The sequence below is a fragment of the Rhinatrema bivittatum genome, chromosome 4, assembly GCF_901001135.1.
Source record: "Rhinatrema bivittatum chromosome 4, aRhiBiv1.1, whole genome shotgun sequence".
Taxonomy (NCBI): domain Eukaryota; kingdom Metazoa; phylum Chordata; class Amphibia; order Gymnophiona; family Rhinatrematidae; genus Rhinatrema; species Rhinatrema bivittatum.
Genome location: NC_042618.1, coordinates 396,434,439 through 396,453,157, shown reverse-complemented (window position 1 = coordinate 396,453,157; position 18,719 = coordinate 396,434,439). Strand labels below are relative to the sequence as shown.

General features: G+C 38.1%; 1 protein-coding gene across 13 annotated transcripts in view; it reads left to right on the top strand.

Moving 5' to 3' along the window:
• MAGI1 (membrane associated guanylate kinase, WW and PDZ domain containing 1) overlaps positions 1–18,719 on the top strand; it is a 975,264-nt gene that overhangs the window by 650,285 nt on the left and 306,260 nt on the right. For all 13 annotated transcript variants that reach the window (XM_029601033.1, XM_029601039.1, XM_029601036.1 and 10 more), the window contains one exon: positions 9,741–9,953. In XM_029601033.1, the coding sequence (XP_029456893.1) occupies positions 9,741–9,953 (213 nt within the window). The remainder of the gene's footprint in view (positions 1–9,740; positions 9,954–18,719) is intronic.

Sequence of the window (18,719 nt, the reverse complement as noted above, 5' to 3'; positions counted from 1 at the left end):
TGATCTTCTTGAGGTTTTGAGGAAAGAAGAAATCCTCTTTAATAGCTGTCCCTTTTGGTCATGAAGGATTTAGAGCCACAGCATGTGCCAACAGTTTTACACCTGGTCCATTAAATTTTTGTTTTTGATTAGTACAGGGTAAATAATTGGCAGAGGGTGAGAGGCAAACATACTGTGTTATATATCTGTACTGATAAAGTTTAATTACATATGGTAATCCTTCATTTATACACTCATAGTGCTACATTTAGCCCATACCTGCTAATGGGACCGGACCCGTTTAATGTACACTGTAGATCTTCAATGCATAGCATACTATTTTTAATGTGCCCTAAAACCCTTTGCCTTGCATGCTAACCTTTACTACCTTACCTCTTTAGTGTTCTTTGGCAGTTTTTCCCTCACCCACAACACACTGCCACCATGAGTACTCACCATGCTAAACTGGGTACGCTGCCATATTAACAACACTTCTTTTGATGTCTTGAGCCTCTAAATGCCTGCATGGCTGGTTACATAGACTAACCATAGCAATGATAGACTTCTGCTAACCAACCATATCACCACCTATCCCATCCAGGGAATCAACTCTCACCTCTTCTGCTTCCATCACTCCATTCACAAAATACAAATGCCTCCTTTTCAGAGGGTCATGCATCAAAAGTGGAAATGCTGGATGTGGGCATCAAAGTTTTGATGGGAAGAAGATGCTTTTTATTTATTTATTTATTTGAGCAGTTTTATATACCGTTGTATGGAGGAATCAGTCTCAACGGTTCACAAGATTCAAATATAATAAAAAACAAAAGAATAGTTAGAAGAATGAAGCAATACAAATTATAATATTATAAATATCTAAAAACTATAATCTGAAAGATATAAAAATTACCATCATTAAGAATAAAATGCTACCCTTAAAAAAGATTAAGACAGTGAAGGATAAGAGTTAAGATTATTAAGTCACCATCCTTCCTAGTTCCAACTCTGCCGTCAATGAGATTTTTATTGTTCATTTGCTGCAGCCTTGACTGAGGATATTATGTAACATCCTTAGCTCTCCATCACAGTACCAGTCTTGCAGACTGTTGGTGCCATCAAACTGCATCCAATGTGATTGGAAAAGAGCCAGAGGCTAGATAATGTAATGAGCTCAATAGTGCGACAAGCCCCCAGGTATAGCGTGAGATCTGTTTATCTGAGTATCAATGTCAGATTTAATCTTCTTATATAGGGCCTTAATAGCCAATGAGCTCAAGTGGGATAGTCCTAGCCTGGTTCAAATCCTTTTTGACAGACCATATTTTTCAGGTCAGTTGGAACAACTCACTAAAGGAACCTAAATATCTTATTGGTAGAGTGCCTAAAACTCCATTTTGACATGAGGTTTATATTTTTAGTACCATTAGCATTTATTCAAAGTCTTGTGTTTAGTTGTTATTTATGTATTTATATAAAGACAACATTCAGGTAGACACTTTTATGAACTCAAGGCATACGAAAGTATTGCTGATTTCAATCATTGTCTTGGGTTTCCAGTTGGTTATTTTCACATAAATTCAAAGTGAATCAAAGAAAACTGAAGCTATATGGATTACTAAATGAAAACACATTTCTGTAAATCTAGTTCCTTAAATGTCTGGAGTGAATATACCACTAAAAGACAAGGTCACCACATTAGGCATAAAATTGGATTCAGGACTGTTTGTCCCAACAATGATCAGCTTCTTTCATTCTGTATTTTTTAATCTTCATTTTATTTTTCACAATAAACTTTTTGTGTTTTAAATGAAAAACAGATGTACAAGCCTTGGTGGATTCTCTAATAATGACATTTAGATTATTGTAAATCTTTGTATTTGGGTCTCTCAGTGACTGCTTTGAAGCAAATTCCGTTACTCCAGAATACCACTGCCAACTTGATCTTTGGCTCACAAATATTTGATCATGTTATTCTGCTCCTAAAAGAACTTTATTGGCTCCCAGTTAAGAACATATGAGCTTGCCATACTGGGTCAGACCAAGGGTCTGTCGAGCCCAGTAATCTGTTTCCAATAACGACCAATCCAGATTACAAGTACCTGGAAAAATCTCAAACAAATCCCATGCTGCTATTGTACAATGATAAGTAGTGTCTATTTCATAAGTCTATTTGGTTAATAGTTTATTGACTTCTTCTCTAGGAATTTGTCCAAACATTTTTTAAACCCAGCTATGCTAATTACCTTAACCACATCCTCCAGTAAAGAATTCCAGAACTTAATTTGTGTGTTCAGTGAAAAGGTTTTGTCTGATTTTTTTATATGTGCTACTTATTCATTTCATGGAGCATCCCCTAGTTTTTGTATGTTTTGAAAGATTAAATAAGCAATTTATATTTACCTGTTCTATTCCAGTCATGATTTTATAGCCCTCTATCATATCCCCCTCTGCCCTCTCTTTTCTTAACTGAACAGACCCAATCTCTCTAGCCTTTCCTCGCTCTTTATCATTTTGGTCACCTTTCTCGCTACCTTTTCCAATGCAACTATATCTTTTTTGAGATGTGGAGACCAGAACCACACACAGTACTCCAGTTGTGGCCTCACCATGGAATAATAGAGAGGCATTATGACATTTGCCATTTTTTCTCAATTCCTTTCTTAATAATTCCTAACACAGCATGGTGAACTGAGGATTTCAAAGTATTATCCACTGTGATACCCAGGTCTTTTCTTGTGCGGTCACTCCTAATATGGAACCTAACATCATGTAAATACAATGTGGGTTATTTTTACCCATGAGCATCACATAGCCATTTAAATATCCAGTCTTCCAAGATTCTCCTGTAATTTTTCACAATCTGCTTGTGATTTAACAACTCGGAATAAGTTTGTATCAACTGCAAATTTGATCCATTCACTCATTGTTATCTTTTCCTGATCATTTATAAATAAATTAAAAAGCACCTGTCCCAGTACAGATCTCTGAGGCACTCCACTGTTTACTCTTCTCCACTGAGAAAATGGATTATTTAGTCCTCCTCTCTGCTTCCTATCTTTTAACTAGTTTGCAATCCACAATAGGACATTGCCTCCTAACCCATGACTTTTTAATTTTCTCAGGAGTCTCTCATGGGGCACTTTGTCAAATACCTATTGAAGATTCAAATATTATGCATCTACTGGCTCGGTATTATCCACATGTTTATTATCCCTTCAAAGAAAATATAGCAGATTGGTGAGTAAGGTTTCTCATATGTAAATCCATGTTTCCTGTGTCCCAGTAAACCATGTCTTTCTATATCTTCAGTGATTTTATTCTTTAGAAGAGTTTCCACGATTTTTCCTGGCACTGAAGTCAGACTCATCAGTCTATCATTTCCAGAATCACCCCTGGAGCCTTTTCTTAAAGGTCAGGGTTACATTGGCTACCCTCCAGTCTTCAAGCACGGCAGACGATCCCAGTGATAAGTTTCAAATTACCAGTAACAGATCTGCAATTTCATTTTGGAGTTTTTTCAGATTCCTGGGGTATATATCATGCTGTCCAGGTGATTTGCTACTTTTTAGTTTATCAGTCTGCCTTATTACATCTTCCAGCTTCACAGTAATTTGTACCAGTTCTTCTGAATCATCACCATTGAAAATAGTTTCTGGCACAGGTATCTCCCCCAAAATATTGGTACACCCGGTGTTTTCTTCCAAATATAAAGGAATAGCTACAAAATATATTTGTGGGACCACTCCTCACAGGGTCAAGGTATTTTAACCAGACTCTCTCTTATGGGTTTTGGTCCGTTTTACTTTGTATTTTTTTTTTCAACATTTTTTTAAATTATCCAACATGCTTTCAACACATTTTTTCGTGATTTCGAGATTTTGTTCTATTTATACCAAGCTGGTGAAAAACTTCAAACATAGTCCCATACGAAAGTCTTTAAAATGTCACTTATTTCTTTCCAAAGAACAATTAATTCAGCAAAAGTACTTATCCTGCATATCCCAACACGATCGCGTTTTGGACCCACACTCTTGAGGTCCTGCTTCAGGGGACAAAAATTTTCATCTTGTTCTGTGACAAACCAACCAGTAAGAAGTCTTCAATAGCTATCTCCAATCATTTTTATAGATGCGATCCCCGCTCGGAGGCGACTCCAAGCGGGGATCGCGTTGAAAAAAAAAAAATACAAAGTAAAACGGACCAAAACCCATAAGAGAGAGTCTGGTTAAAATACCTTGACCCTGTGAGGAGTGGTCCCACAAATATATTTTGTAGCTATTCCTTTATATTTGTAAGAAAACACTGGGTGTACCAATATTTTGAGGTATTGTTTACAATTGAGGTACCCGGAATACACAAGGTGTGCAAGAGCCTATATTGTGTGACAGGTATCTCCCCTACATCCTCTTCAGTAAATACTGAAGCAATGAATGAATTCAGTCTTTCTGCAATTACCTTATCTTCCCTAAGTGTCCCATTAACCCCTTGATCATCTAGCGGTTCAGCTAACTCCCTCATAGACTTCCTGCTTTGGATATATTTAAAAAAGTTTGTATCAGTTTTTGCCTTTACTGCCAGCTTCTTTTCAAATTCTGTTTTAGACTGCCTTATCAATGTTTTACCACTAACCCTCCAGTGCTTATGCTTTTTCCTATTTTCCTCAGATATATCCTTTTTCCAATTTTTGAACCTTTTTTTGGCTAAAATAGCATCATTCACCTTACCTTTTAACCATGCCAGCAGTCATTTGGTCTTCCTTCAGCATTTTTTTAAATGTGTGGAATAGATCTGAAATGGACTTCTAAGATGATATTTTTAAACAATGACCATACCTGATGTAGATTCTTAACCTCTGTAGCTGCACCTTTCAGGTTTTTTTCTAAAACTTTCCTCATTTTATCAGGCAGCCTTTTGAAAGTTTAATGCTAGAATTGTAGATTTAATGTCCTCCCAGTCATTAAGTCTAATTTAATCACACTAAGATCACTGTTGCTGAACGACTCCACCACCATTACCTCTCACACCAAATCCTGTGTTCCACTAAGAATTAAGTTTAAATGTCTTCCCCTCTCATTAGTTCCCTTACTAACTGTTCCATGTAGCAATCATTTATTTAATCTAGAATCTTTATCTCCCTAGCATGTTCTGATATGACATTTACCCAGTCGATATTGGGATAATTGAAATCTATAACAATCACGTTGTATCAATCAAGTTTTTATAATTTTTGTGAAAATTAATTTGTAAATCAATTAATTTTAATATATTGGACCTTCATACTACCCGCGGTTTGCAAGTATGCGTGTGCCGAGCCTAAGTCCCGGGGCTTGCCACGGCGTTTCGGGGGCGGGCCCGGGGGCGTGGCGCCGGCCCGGGGGCCTGGTTGAGGCCTCCGGACCAGCCCCTGGGTCGGGTGATGGTGCGCCAGCAGCCTGCTGGCGCGCGCAGATTTACGCCTGCTTTCCGCAGGCATAAATTTACGCCTGCTTTCCGCAGGCATAAATCTGCCAACAAAGGTAGGGGGGTGGGTTAGGGAGGGGAAGGTGAGGGGAGGCGGAAGGAAAGTTCCCTCCGAGGCTGCTCCGATTTCGAAGCGGCCTTGGAGGGAACAGGCAGCGCGCGCTGGACTCGGCGCGCGCAGGTTGCACAAATGTGCACCCCCTTGCGCGCGCTGACCCTGGATTTTATAAGATACACGCGGCTACGCGCGTATCATAAAATCCAGCGTACTTTTGTTCGCACCTGGTGCACGCACAAAAGTACGCCCACGCCTACATTTATAAAATCTACCCCAAAGTGCTTTATATTGTATTCTTTGTTCAATTGGAAGCCATTGGAGTTCAGCAAGTGTTCCTGTAATATGGTCACTCTTTTTTTTGCCTGTCAAAACTCTGGCAGCGGAATTTTGCAATATTTGCGGAGGCCGAATTGTAGATTGAAGAAGTCCTAAAAGCAGGGAGTTATAATAATCTGTTCTAGTGAATATCATTGCTTGTAGAACTGTGCGAAAATTGTTAATCGTTAATAGAGGTTTTAGTCTTCTTAGGATCATTAGTTTTGCATAACCTTCTTTTATTTTCTGTGAGATGTGTTGTTTCATGTTTAGCTCAGGGTCAATTAATATAGACCCTGCTAATATAGATTCCTCTGCTTTTAATCTTGGACTGCAAGCTGTATCTGACATGTTATTCACGTCACAATGATTGTAAATTGTGTGTGTCTTGATGTTTGTTTATATTGTATATTGTGATGTGATGTCTCTTATGTATACTGTTTGATGTTAGTAATGAAATCCACTTTTAAACAATCTTATGAAACTGGGTTATCAAATATACATAAACACATAAAGGGTAATTTCACAAGCCTATTTATATGCATAAAAGTAGCATGTATTGTAACAATTTTCACAAGCCGTTTTATGTGCTTAAAGTGCACTTAAGTGTGTAAAACCTGTTGACAGTTTAATAGCATACATAGCAATTTTTCAAAATCCCACTATGCACTTTTAAAGTGCATTTATGCATGTAAAACCAGTTTTAAGCACTTAAATCCTTTTTGAAAATTACCCCATAGTATGGTGGTTCTGGGCCTGAAAATGTGTGACCATGGCTTCTCACTGGGCTCCACTTTTTTTGGCCCCCTCAGCTCTTCCCCTACTTCTCTTTCTCTTCCTCTCTCTCCCCTTCTTCTCCCTCTGTCTCTTCTCTCTACCACATCCTCTCTCTTTCTGTTCTCCACTTCTGCCATAAGTCTTCCATTGTGAAAATCGCAATGTATGCTGGCTGATGAACCCTTTAGGTAGTATGCATACTAAAATGTTAACAACTGGTCCACAACAGATGTTAAATTGAGCTGTTAGTATGTACTAAATAGTGGGAGAAGGAGAACATGCCATTCTATTTAACACACATGCTAAATCCTAATTTGCCTCTGTTCTTTCATTTACATGTATGTTTGCATTAATATCTTCTGGAACTGGTTTGTTATGCATGCTAGAACCTTGCTGCATTGCATGCTATTCATAAGCCATTAAGCTTTCAGTTATAGGTCCCTTAATGTCAACTTGTTTTAAAAATGAAACAAATTGAATATTTGAAGCTGAAGAGGTACCAAAAGTGCAAATCAGATTATTCCAGAATTGAAAGATGCTTATTAGAGGACATCTGCATTTTGCTGTTGCTACTCAGAAATGAAACAAAGTTAGAAGTAGCTGAATAACCTCTGGACAGCCTTAGAGAAGTCCTAAAGTCAGGCAGCTTAAACTTATTTGGTTAATTTTAAGATAACCAAGAATGTTTAGTGGTACACTCATGCCGCTGATCATCCAGGCTAGGTTAGCTATATAAGTTTTTCCGGGTGAATATGGACCTCATAATTTTCATTTATTTCTATCAACTTATTCAAAGCTACAGTTGCAAACTTGGAGTAAGAAAGTAACAGAGTTCAAAGAGTTAAATGCAAACTACAGCACTTTAGCATTCAATGGAGTTTCTGAGAATTAGGAATTGAATGATGTCTAGATGCTCCATGCTTAAGCAATACTTGAATACTGTGCTCCTTTTATTTCTGTTTTCTTTTTCTAAAACGAAGAACAAACTTCAAGGTTGATTCATAGTCAAGTACCTAATCCATCTTTTTTTTCTTTAGTTCACCCCCCCCCCCCCCCACTATCCAAAATGCTCTATTCACAAAGGAATTTTACTGTATAGTATCAAAACTTCTGTGAGTTAGCAAGAATTTTGCTTCATGCTTCAGTAGTATTTCATAAGCAGTCTATGATCTGAGGCTAATGATTCTGATGGGACAGTGTGCAAATGATGGATATTTTAAAATACTATACTTATATTAAATCACTGAACTGCTTGAACAATTGGTCCTTTTATTTTGTTAGTAGTTTTGCCTTAGCAATTTGAACATCAGTGGGCTGTTTCACTGTGTTTCTACAAAAGTACATTCTTACAATCTTTTTTTTTTTTTTTACTTCCAATTTAAAACAATTAGAAAGTACATATGAATGAGAAACATATGTAGAGCCTTTTGGGTGCACTAGTACACAAGGATGTGTATAAGGTGCAATAAACCAATGCCCGGAATGAATTTTGTGAGGCACAAAGTGACTTCAATTACTTAAGACCTCTACTGTTTCCACTTTCACAGTGTGAATCATAAATCCTAGGAAAAACATATTGTAATATATAGATTGTATCAGTTTAGCTTAGTCAAGCACACATTTCAGTAGATGGTTCTGAACCCTAAACACTTGTCTCTGTAAAATGAGCTGTAAGATTATTTGCTTTGTTTAGTCTTTGCATACAGAGTCGATTGCTCATATTTTTAGTGTGCTGCAGTTGTTGTCAAGCTAAGCACTATTTGTATTTCATTCTTAAAGCGTTTGTGCTTGACTAAGCTAGATTAATACAACATCGTATTGTGTTCATGACCATAACTCAGAGAAGGGAGTAAGTGGTTGGAGAAAAAGGGATGCCCAAGAAGAACCTTTGTACTTTGGGTTGACCATGACCATTGAGATTTTAAAGTCTTTACCATAAATGGAAACCATCCAGTATCATGTATTTCTTCATAGTAGACAAGTTTAAACCTTTTCCATCTAATTTTTCTAAGGGAAATTATCCACAAGAAGCTATACAAAAGATCCAGGGATAGTACTTTTTACTAGACATTATCTAGTAGTGCCAGAATTAAAATTTTCTGTGAACCTTATAGCCACACTGTTCCCAATGTAATTGTTGTAGTAAACCTTTAAAGTAACATAGAAATTACTTCCGGCAGAAATGAACCAAAATGGTCCATCCAGTCTGCCCAGCTGTTTACCCCATGTTTCCCTTAAGAGCAGTAACTGCTGCTCTGTGCACTTATTCCCAAGATAAGAGTTATATTAGTAAAGAGTGAATTGGGCACACATTCCATATGGCTCATGAACTAGCAGGCACTTAAATATTTTAATTCCAATGTTTTCTTTGAAATTGAGGATTACTGCAAGACAATGATTGAAAACTAGTGTAAAAGAAAGCACACAAGTAAAAATTTTGATTCACATTGTCTAAAATAAATTGCTTGTTATTAAGTCAGTCTTTATTTTAGGAGTTTTGCATCAGAAATGAAAAACATATTTTTTTGCTATCCAAAAATGGACAAAATGTTGATTTTTTATTTAATTTAAAAATATGTAGAAGAGGTTTTAAAGTTTCTCTTTCATAACTGTCCTGGTTGCTGTCTACTTTGTACATCCTGTGGTATTATCCATTCTTTTTGTGAACTTTCTTTGAAAGAAATACTTTATAATAGTACAATTGCAACAACATCAACAAAAACATTGTGTTCATTGATGCAGGTCATTCAGTCTTTAATCACTGATCAGGGTGAGAGTGTAATTAATTTTTTTATTTTCTACAGAACTTACTCTAAATCTGACATAGCATTGTGTAGGGACATACATGTAAAAAGTGCTACTAATTTAAATTCAAATGTAAGGAGATAAAGTTTTGCTATTCAGCACTGTGGTCTTTGTTTTAATTCTGTCCGCTCAATGCATCTAAACAATGCAGCCCTCATTTCTGCTATTACATTCAATGTGAATAACCCAGATTGAAAGAAATCTTTTCCTGGTCAAGTCCAGAAATAAAATACAGTTGGGAAAATTGGATCGTTTCAGTATGGGGGAAAGGAGTTTTGTTGAAAAAAGAAATCTAGCTGCTGAAAAAAAAATTCCTTTTTAACATGCAAATGTCTCTATTGCCTAGGTAACTATTATGGAACACCCAAGCCTCCAAGCCAGCCCGCCAGTGGGAAAGTGATTACCAGTGATGCTTTGCAAAATCTTCAGTACGGCTCCAAGCAGTCGACTCCAAAACGAACAAAGTCTTACAATGATATGCGAAATGCTGGCATAGTGCATGTGGAAAATGATGATGAAGATGAGGATGACGTTCCTGAAATGAGCAGTACCTTTACAGGTAAAGCTGAAATATGATCTTCTGTATAATGAAACAGGTAAAAATATATATTCAGTCTCTTTCTATGACACTGCAAATACATTTAGACTTGAATACAATTACAGTGTATTCTGGACCAGAAGTAATCATTTCTCAGTTTGTAAGCTAAAATTAGCTTGAAGAATGCTTTAAAATTTTTGTTGTAAATGGCAATAGTATATATCTATGGAGATCTTTTATTTTTCTTGAAAATTGTGTTTGTTCTTTTTGACATTGCCATAAAATCCAGAAGTATGGCAAGAAATATTACCATTTTCTTGACAGCCTTATTGATTTATTAGCAGTGAAAGTTGAATTACGCCATTCTTCTGCTGAAACTTACGTGAAATGGAAGCAGTATAGAAAAATCTGAGGGAATTTGTTAGCTTACTGCTTACCCAAGTCAGTAATTTAATTTGTTATTAATGGTTGTTACAAATATGTCAGATTAGTACAGATATTGCAAGAGAGGACCGTGTGCTATCTAAACTTTAAAATTTGACTCCTTTTATGATACTAAACATTTTATCTAAGTCACTTAAAAATGAAATTTCTTACCATTGTAAATGGGGTAAGCTAAAGTATAGTTTCATAAATTGTCTCTGTTTAAGGCTTATTTTGCATGCTAACATTTTGTTACCTGCAGGAAGTTTTTGACAGAAAGAGGGAGACATTAAGCTTTCTGTACAAGAAAGCAGCTTAGTGGAGAGATGTAAAAGGCCAATAATATCTTTACTTTCAATTAATCTAGTAAACACTATTGGATCACCATGCAAGAGAGTAAAGAGCTTCCTCTGACTATTTTTATATCAGTAACATGGAAAGAGGCTGAGACTATCAGAGGAGCAGTGAACTTCCCCGTTCTTTTTATTCTGTGAACTTGGCAAGCCACTTTCTCTCCCTGTGCTTCCGTTTTCCCAGTTGTAATTGTGTAATAATAATGTTCCTTATTTCTGTCCCAACTTTAATAATCACACTTTTTATCCCAGTCATAGCTGTATATATGTTTCTGAATTGATCAGGATTCAGTTTTGATGTATGGTACCATATAAATACAAATTATTACAAATGAAGCTTTTGGAAATGGTAGATAAATCAGATTTTATTTTAATTTAAACATGCTAAAACTGTTACTTGTTTTAAATTTGTTGACCTGGAAAGCGAGATTTTGATTTTACTTTTGAAATATTCACCTATAGTCCTCTTTTATATTTAACGAGCCTGAAATATTTTGTATCTATCAGAATCACTTTACTTGCTTTGATAGGCTGAATAATGCCAGGTGCCTGAATTTGAGAGAGAAATTTTTGAGAGAAATAGATTGTAAAATAATACTATATGATAGATTGTGTATTTAGAAATTGGTAACTTGAATGTATCAATATATTACTGACAATCTGCAATAATCACTCCTTTCCACCTCTTTCCTCTCCCCCATATAATAAAATAATTGATTGAGTTTCATAAATAATTACAAAAGGAAAAGTCAATAAACAAGTTGTAAGTGGTATCTGTTTATAGGACTAAATACATGTGTGATTTAGCTTTTGAGACCTATTTCAGTAAAGCCTTTGACACTGTTCCACATAGATGACTGGTGAGCAAGTTAGCCAGTTGTTAAAAAATTATAAAATGGGGGTGAACTTAGTTGAGCAACAGAACTCAGAGTAGTAGTCAATGGTCTACTTTTTTGAAGGGAACGTGACCAGCAGCGTACCACAAGAAATGGTACTAGGTCCTGTCATATTCAAATTTTTTAAAGTGACATTGGGAAAGTGTACCTGTTTACAGATGATGAAATTTGTAACAGAGCAGACCTGCCAGAGGGGTGAGTAAATAAGATGAAAAATTATTTTAAAAATTGGAAAAATGGTCAAAGGTATGGCAACTATACTTCAAGAAACTACAAAATTATGCATTTGTAATTCCGAATGAAAGGGCCAAATACCATTTTGGAGGTGAAAAAAAAAGCAATCACCAAACAGGAAAGAAACATAGTGGGCGAGGGGGCAGGGGCATCTATAATGACTTCAGTGTAGGCAATCAATCTGACAAAGCAGTTGAGAAAGCTAATAGTTTATTTGCATGCATGAAGAAAGGTATAACTAGTAGAGACTTTTCTGAGACTCCATCTTGAGAATTGCATTCTGTTCTGGAAATCACTGAATAGCCTCTGCCTTGTTCACATAAACCAGTGGTTCTTAACCCAATCCTCGAGATACAACTAGCCAGTCATGTTTTCAGGATATCTGCAGTGAATATGTATGAGATACATTTGCATACAGTGGAGGCAATGCATGCAAATCTATCTCATGCATAATCATTGTGGATTATGTATGGGTTGCATTTTCAATCTATGCATGTTATTTTTCCATGAAATAAATACCCGCATAAATAGAGCAGGTGCAAAAGTCAGTAAATACTTTCTTCCCACAGCAATTTCCAAAGTGACAGTTTGGACTTTTAATTTGAAAATTGGTGCAAAGTCAGCAACTAAAAAGTATCTGTGGCTTTTTTCCAATGCTGACATTTTGAAAATGGGGCCTCATTAAATATATAGCAGGCTTCAATAAAGTATCAAGAGGAAGCATTTTTCATAGAATGAAAAGTTCAAGGACCAGAAGTATGAAGCCAAAGGGAGAGAAACTCAAAAGAAACGTAAGAGGATTCTTTTTCACTGAGATTAGTGATGGACAGAAAAATTGTGTGGTCAAAAACTTCTGTGAAGCTTTATCATAATTCATTAATTTATTTAGCACTTTTGAGCAAAGGTCCCACAGAAAAGTTTGCTTCTGTAACTTTTCCTTTTGAATATTTTTACAAACTTCTTAAATTTACAGGAAACAATATGCCTAGTTAAAGTGTGCTATTTTAAAATTATGCAAGCAAACTGATTTGTAGCTTACTTTAAAATCGGCTCAGTGTGCTGCAGCAGTCAAAAAAGCAAACAATGTTAGGAATTATTAGGAAGGGAATGGTTAATAAAACGGAAAATGTCATAATGCCTCTATATCGCTCCATGGTGAGACTGCACCTTGAATACTGTGTACAATTTTGGTTGCCACATCTCAAAAAAGATATAGTTGCGATGGAGAAGATACAGAGAAGGGCAACCAAAATGATAAAGGTGATGGAACAGCTCCCCTATGAGGAAAGGCTGAAGAGGTTAGGGCTGTTCAGCTTGGAGAAGAGACAGCGGAGGGGATATATCATAGAGGTCTTTAAGATCATGAGAGGTCTTGAACGAGTAGATATGAATCGGTTATTTAACTTTTGAATAATAGAAGGACTAGGGGGCATTCCATGAAGTTAGCAAGTAGCACATTTAAGACTAATTGGAGAAAATTTTTTCACATCGCACAATAAAGCTCTGGAATTTGTTGCCAGAGGATGTGGTTAGTGCAGTTAGTGTAGCTGGGTTCAAAAAAAGTTTGGATAAGTTCTTGGAGGAGAAATCCATTAACAGCTATTAATCAAGTTTACTTAGGGAATAGCCACTGCTATTAATTGCATCAGTAGCATGGGATCTTCTTAGTGTTTGGGTAATTGCCAGGTTCTTGTGGCCTAGTTTGGCCTCTGTTGGAAACAGGATGCGGGGCTTGCTGGACCCTTGGTCTGACCCAGCATGGCAATTTCTTATGTTCTTATGCATGTCCTTTGCTCTTCTTTCATGTAGAAGTCAAATCTGGTTCTTTGTGTTTTAGTATTTGATTCTGTACAGAGGTCATGGGCCCACCTTTTTCATTTCAGGCCTCTGTTTAACTTTGTAGTATTTTATTTAAGTATTTTGCATACAAGACTTAGTTGACTAAGGGGCAAATCTTTAAAGGTACGCACGGGTGCAGATTTGTTCGCGCAATCCAGCGCGAACAAATCTAAGCCCAATTTTATAACATGCGCGCGCTGCCGCATGCATGTTATAAAATCCAGGGTCGGCGCGCGCAGGGGGTGCACAATTGTGCAACCTGCACACGCCGAGCTGAGCAGCCTGCCTCTGTTCCCTCTGAGGCCGCTCCGAAATCGGAGGGAACTTTCCTTCCGCCTCCCCTCACCTTCCCCTATCTAACCCACCCCCCAGCCCTACCTAAATCCCTCTCCTAACCTTTATCGAAGAGGTTATGCCTGCCTCCGGGCAGCCGTAACTTGCGCGCGCCGGCTCTCCATCCCCCGGCACTGCGGCTGTGCAAGAAAGGCTTGGCGTTCACAGGGGCAGCTTGGGGCAGGGTTTCAGGGGTTACGCGCGTATCTTACGCACATACCCCTTTGAAAATCTGCCCCTGATAGTTTACTCTATTCAGCAGAAGGAAGATTGTCCATAAAACATATAATGGCAGTTTTGAATTGTGAGCTTAGTGGCCAGTAATCCATTTCTTAATCTTGCCAATTGCTGCTGATAGATGTATGTACGTTAGTGATTATGGGAACAGAATAACCAATATTTCAACCTCAATTATTGTTTGTTCTGTTAAGCCAGTATTGCCTCCTGAACAGTGCCAAATGGAATGTGAAGCTGAAAAGTGATTTGCTCTGCCAATGGCATTTGAAATGAAACTAAAATGAAATTGTTAGCTAGCAGCTGTGCAGATTCTTCATAGACAACTAAAATAAGCAAATCAAAATTGTGAGGTCTGTCTAATCTGCCCAATATATTTCTTTTGGAATGCCATAGACTCAAGTTGATTTCTAGTTACTTCTGTGTAACTAAGGATTCTCCGTGGTTACCTCATGCTTTCTTGAATTCAGATACTTTTTTTTGTCTCTACCACCTCACTGTAGAAGTTTTACTATGCATCTACAGTCCTTTTAGTGAAGAAATATTTTGTAATGTAATGTAGAAATTAGAACCCAAAACAGTTTGACTGAGTAGTTGCAGAGTATTTTACACACAAGCTTTTTTCTTTTTTTTTAATTTTTTAATTTTTTATTTATGCATTTATATAATTTAACAAGCATCAACTTGTAATAGAATAGATTACAATACAGATTTGAAATATTCAGTTATACAAACAAATATAGATAACATTTCTCTGTTTGTAGAAAAATATAAGAAAAATGGAGAGCTTCAAAATAGAGCGGAACAAGGAAAATAAGATATCAGAAGTTCAGGCACGCCTGAAAGTTACCTGCCACTATATTCCATTTACACCATTAAACAATAGGTCTAAACAGGGCTAGCATCTGAGTCCAAGAACACTCTCAACTGACTTGGGTCAAAGAAAACAAATCTTTTCCTCTGATATATCAAACAACACTTACAAGGAAATTGTAACTTAAAAGATATTCCTTTCTGTACTGCCTCTCCTCTTAATTCCAGAAAGGGATTTTCTTCTCAATTGAGTTTGCTTTGTTAAATCTTGGTAGCACCACACCTTTTGACCAAAGAAAAGTGTTTGAGAATTTCTAAAGTAATGCTTGAAAATGTTATTCTTATCCATAAGAAATGTAAACGTAACAAGTAAAGGTCTACGATATGTTACCACCATGTCTTGGGATGAGTTCAGCAGAGAAGTTAAATCCTGAATATCTTGCTCTTCAACATTTTCTTGTCTATCTTCAGCTGTATATAAATAATATGCCTTTGAAATCATTGGCTTAATCTCTTCAGGGGCATATAGCCTAAATAGATCAGTTGGAGAAATATTTTTTAAGACAGGAAAGTTAATAAATCTTAGATTGTGAGCTCTCAGCATGTTTTCAATTTTTTCAAGTCTGTTTTCAACTTCCATATCTTTCCGAATTATCACTGCATTGGATTTCTCCAATTCAGTCACTCTTTCTTCCATTTTTCCAATTTCATTTTTCTGCGTTGTTAATTCCAGTGCATTGTCCTTAACTTGTTGTTTTACTTTTGATCTCATTTGTTAATCCCACTATCGCTTTTTCCAAAGATTGAAGAGCTTTCCATATAATATTTAACGATATTTCAGGTTCAATGGATGTTGTTAAATGGAGTTTGTGAACCGGACTCCGTGCTTTGCCCTGTTCTGCTGCTTTTCCGGCGCCATTTCCAGGATCAAGAATTTTAATCCCGGCAACAAAGTCTAGCCCCGTTCCTTCCTCCACTACTCCGGGCGCTGACTTTACCTCATGCCCTTGTATATCCAGTCCTTCCACCGCTTGAGCTTGCTCCGGGGCTCCGGCCTTCTCCCAGCTGGTATGCATTCCTCGCTCTGGCACCTCCCCTCTTTGTCACGGCCTGGAGGCGCCGGCCTATCCGGTGATCCGGGGGTTAAGGATAGTTCAGTCAGAGATACCTGCTCCCGCTCCAGAGCTAGATCTCTAGCGACCTTCTCACCCGGCGAAAGCGGAGGTACAGCAGCGAAAAAACTTCCAATCGTTGGTTGCGTAAGTTCCAGGGGGGTGGAAGTAATCTCTCCAGCCCTCACCCGGGCTTTACGCTTCGTATGAGGCATTGGGAAATTGTTTGAGGAAAAATTTCGGGAGCTCCTTACGCTGCAACCAGTCAGGTGGCCATCTTGGAAAGCTCCATCCAATCTCTTTTCTTATTTTATAGCTGTGAGAAAAAGTATGATTAAATATAAGCTTTAAGAGCTCAGCATTTTCTTGTTTACTTTCTAGAGGAGATTTCCTTCTTTGTTTTCTTGAAATGTACCTTTAAATATTCAAACATTTCTGAGTTCAGAACAAAAAGTATACCTATAATAAAGGCAACCAGGACTCCCTGGCCCCCCCTCACACTGACCCTCTTTACAATTATCCCCTGAAACGAAACACTGGACAACAAGATTGGAATAAAAAAATAGTCATAGCTTTATTAACCTTGAGCAAGTCACTTTACCCTCCATTGCCTCAGGTACAAACTTACGGCCTCATTTTCCAATATCGCATGGTATCGCATGCGATACCAAAAAGGGGTGTTACCTTATGCAAATAAGCATGTCTATCACAAATTACGATAACAGCTATGCAACACGCTCTTAGCGCAAATCGCGCTATTAACCCAATTTGGGTTACATTGCCAGTATATAACGCGGTTCACGATGTTTCCGGACAGCCTGTTTCAGTGTTCTGCAGGCTAGGGGAGAGAGAGAGAGAGGGGAGAGTGAGAGAGCGCCTTGCTATAGTGTCTCTTCCCTAGACAGGTATTTGTATCCCTATGAGAGGCTCACCATTGTTCTGTTCGTACATCTCATGTTGAATGTGAAAGTGGCCCCCAACCCCCTACACTCATACCTAATCCCCACCTCGAGTTACTAGGTGAGCCTCTCATAGGGATACAGATACCTGTCTAGGGAAGAGACACTATAGCAAGTCTCTCTCTCTCTCTCTCTCTCTCTCTCTCTCTCTCTCTCTCTCTCTCTCTCTCTCTCTCTCTCTCTCTCTCTCTCTCTCTCTCTCTCTCTCTTTCTTTCTTTCTTTAAACAGGCTGTCCGGAAACATCGTGAACCGCGATAAACCTTTACCGGCCTCTAGCACACAACGTACCGCAAATGAAAGAGGTGTAGCTATTAGCCGCGTTAACACTGCAGCTGTTAACGCGATTTGCGGAATTATCTCCTGCGGTAACTCCTTGGAAAATGACCCCCTTAGATTGTAAGCCCACTGGAGATAGGGAAATACCTACAGTCCCTAAATGTAATCCACTTTGAAGCGCTGTGAAAAGTGGAGTATAAATCTACATGAAATAAAAATAAAATAAATTTAAAACTGCCTTGGTGATCATCTGCCTCACCCCCTGCAAGATGCCCCACCATCAGGCCACATGGCCTGCAGATACTGGCAGTACACTGCCCGCCCCCCCCCCCATGAGACCCCACCATGGCCCAGCAAGGAGTCCCACAACAATGTAACTAAACCCAATAACATCAAATCCACAATGGTTATCCACTGTTGAGATCTCCACGCCACTTGGCTGATCCCACAACACTATCCTACCCCAAACTGCTAGGGTAATACCGCCAACCCCCTCCCCCCCAAAGATGCAGCCTGATTCCAAACAGCGCACCCTACAAGGCCTCCTGAACAGGGTTATTGAAAAGATCCTGCCCTACTTCAGATAGATGAACCCCATCCCATCCATATAAACTTTTGCCAACATCCCAAGACCATGCAGGCTTAACATGCCATGTCCCCTTGAACACATAGCCAAGAACCAGTTTCCTGATTTACCTTAGCCTGACTGTGACTCCACCTTCGCTGTTTCATAGAAACCGGCCTTGGAATGATGTTTGACCAACAAATGATTGTATGCAGTAGCTGTACCATTATAGGGGACAAATCTTTCCTAACCACATTCAGTAGCTACCGACAGGACCATGAGCACAGATCATTCCCCCCACGGTGATTCAATAAAACCTCAGGCCAGGCCCATTTCTTCAAAAGGGACTGAATGTACAACAGCAACTGATTCCAGAGCATCCCTCAGTTTTCAAACCAGCGAATTCTTACACCGTACAATGCCAGACCCAAGTGCAGCCCATAAGGATTGTTGCACAGCCCATCAGTAAACCCACACAATGTAGGAATGAGCAGTGATCCACCCATTCCTTTCACTGAACAAATTATTTGAAAAATATAGAAAATTACACATTACCAATGCATAATTCATCCTCCCAAGCATGAAAATATATATATAAAAAAAATCCTCCCTCTGTACATAAGACACACAGGCTCCGGATTTTTAACAACCTATACAACGAATCACACTATTTGAAAAATCCGAAACTGCCGCTAAGGTCGTAGGCCCAAACCAAAATGAATGCATCCCGTAATATCAGCCCCCGAGCC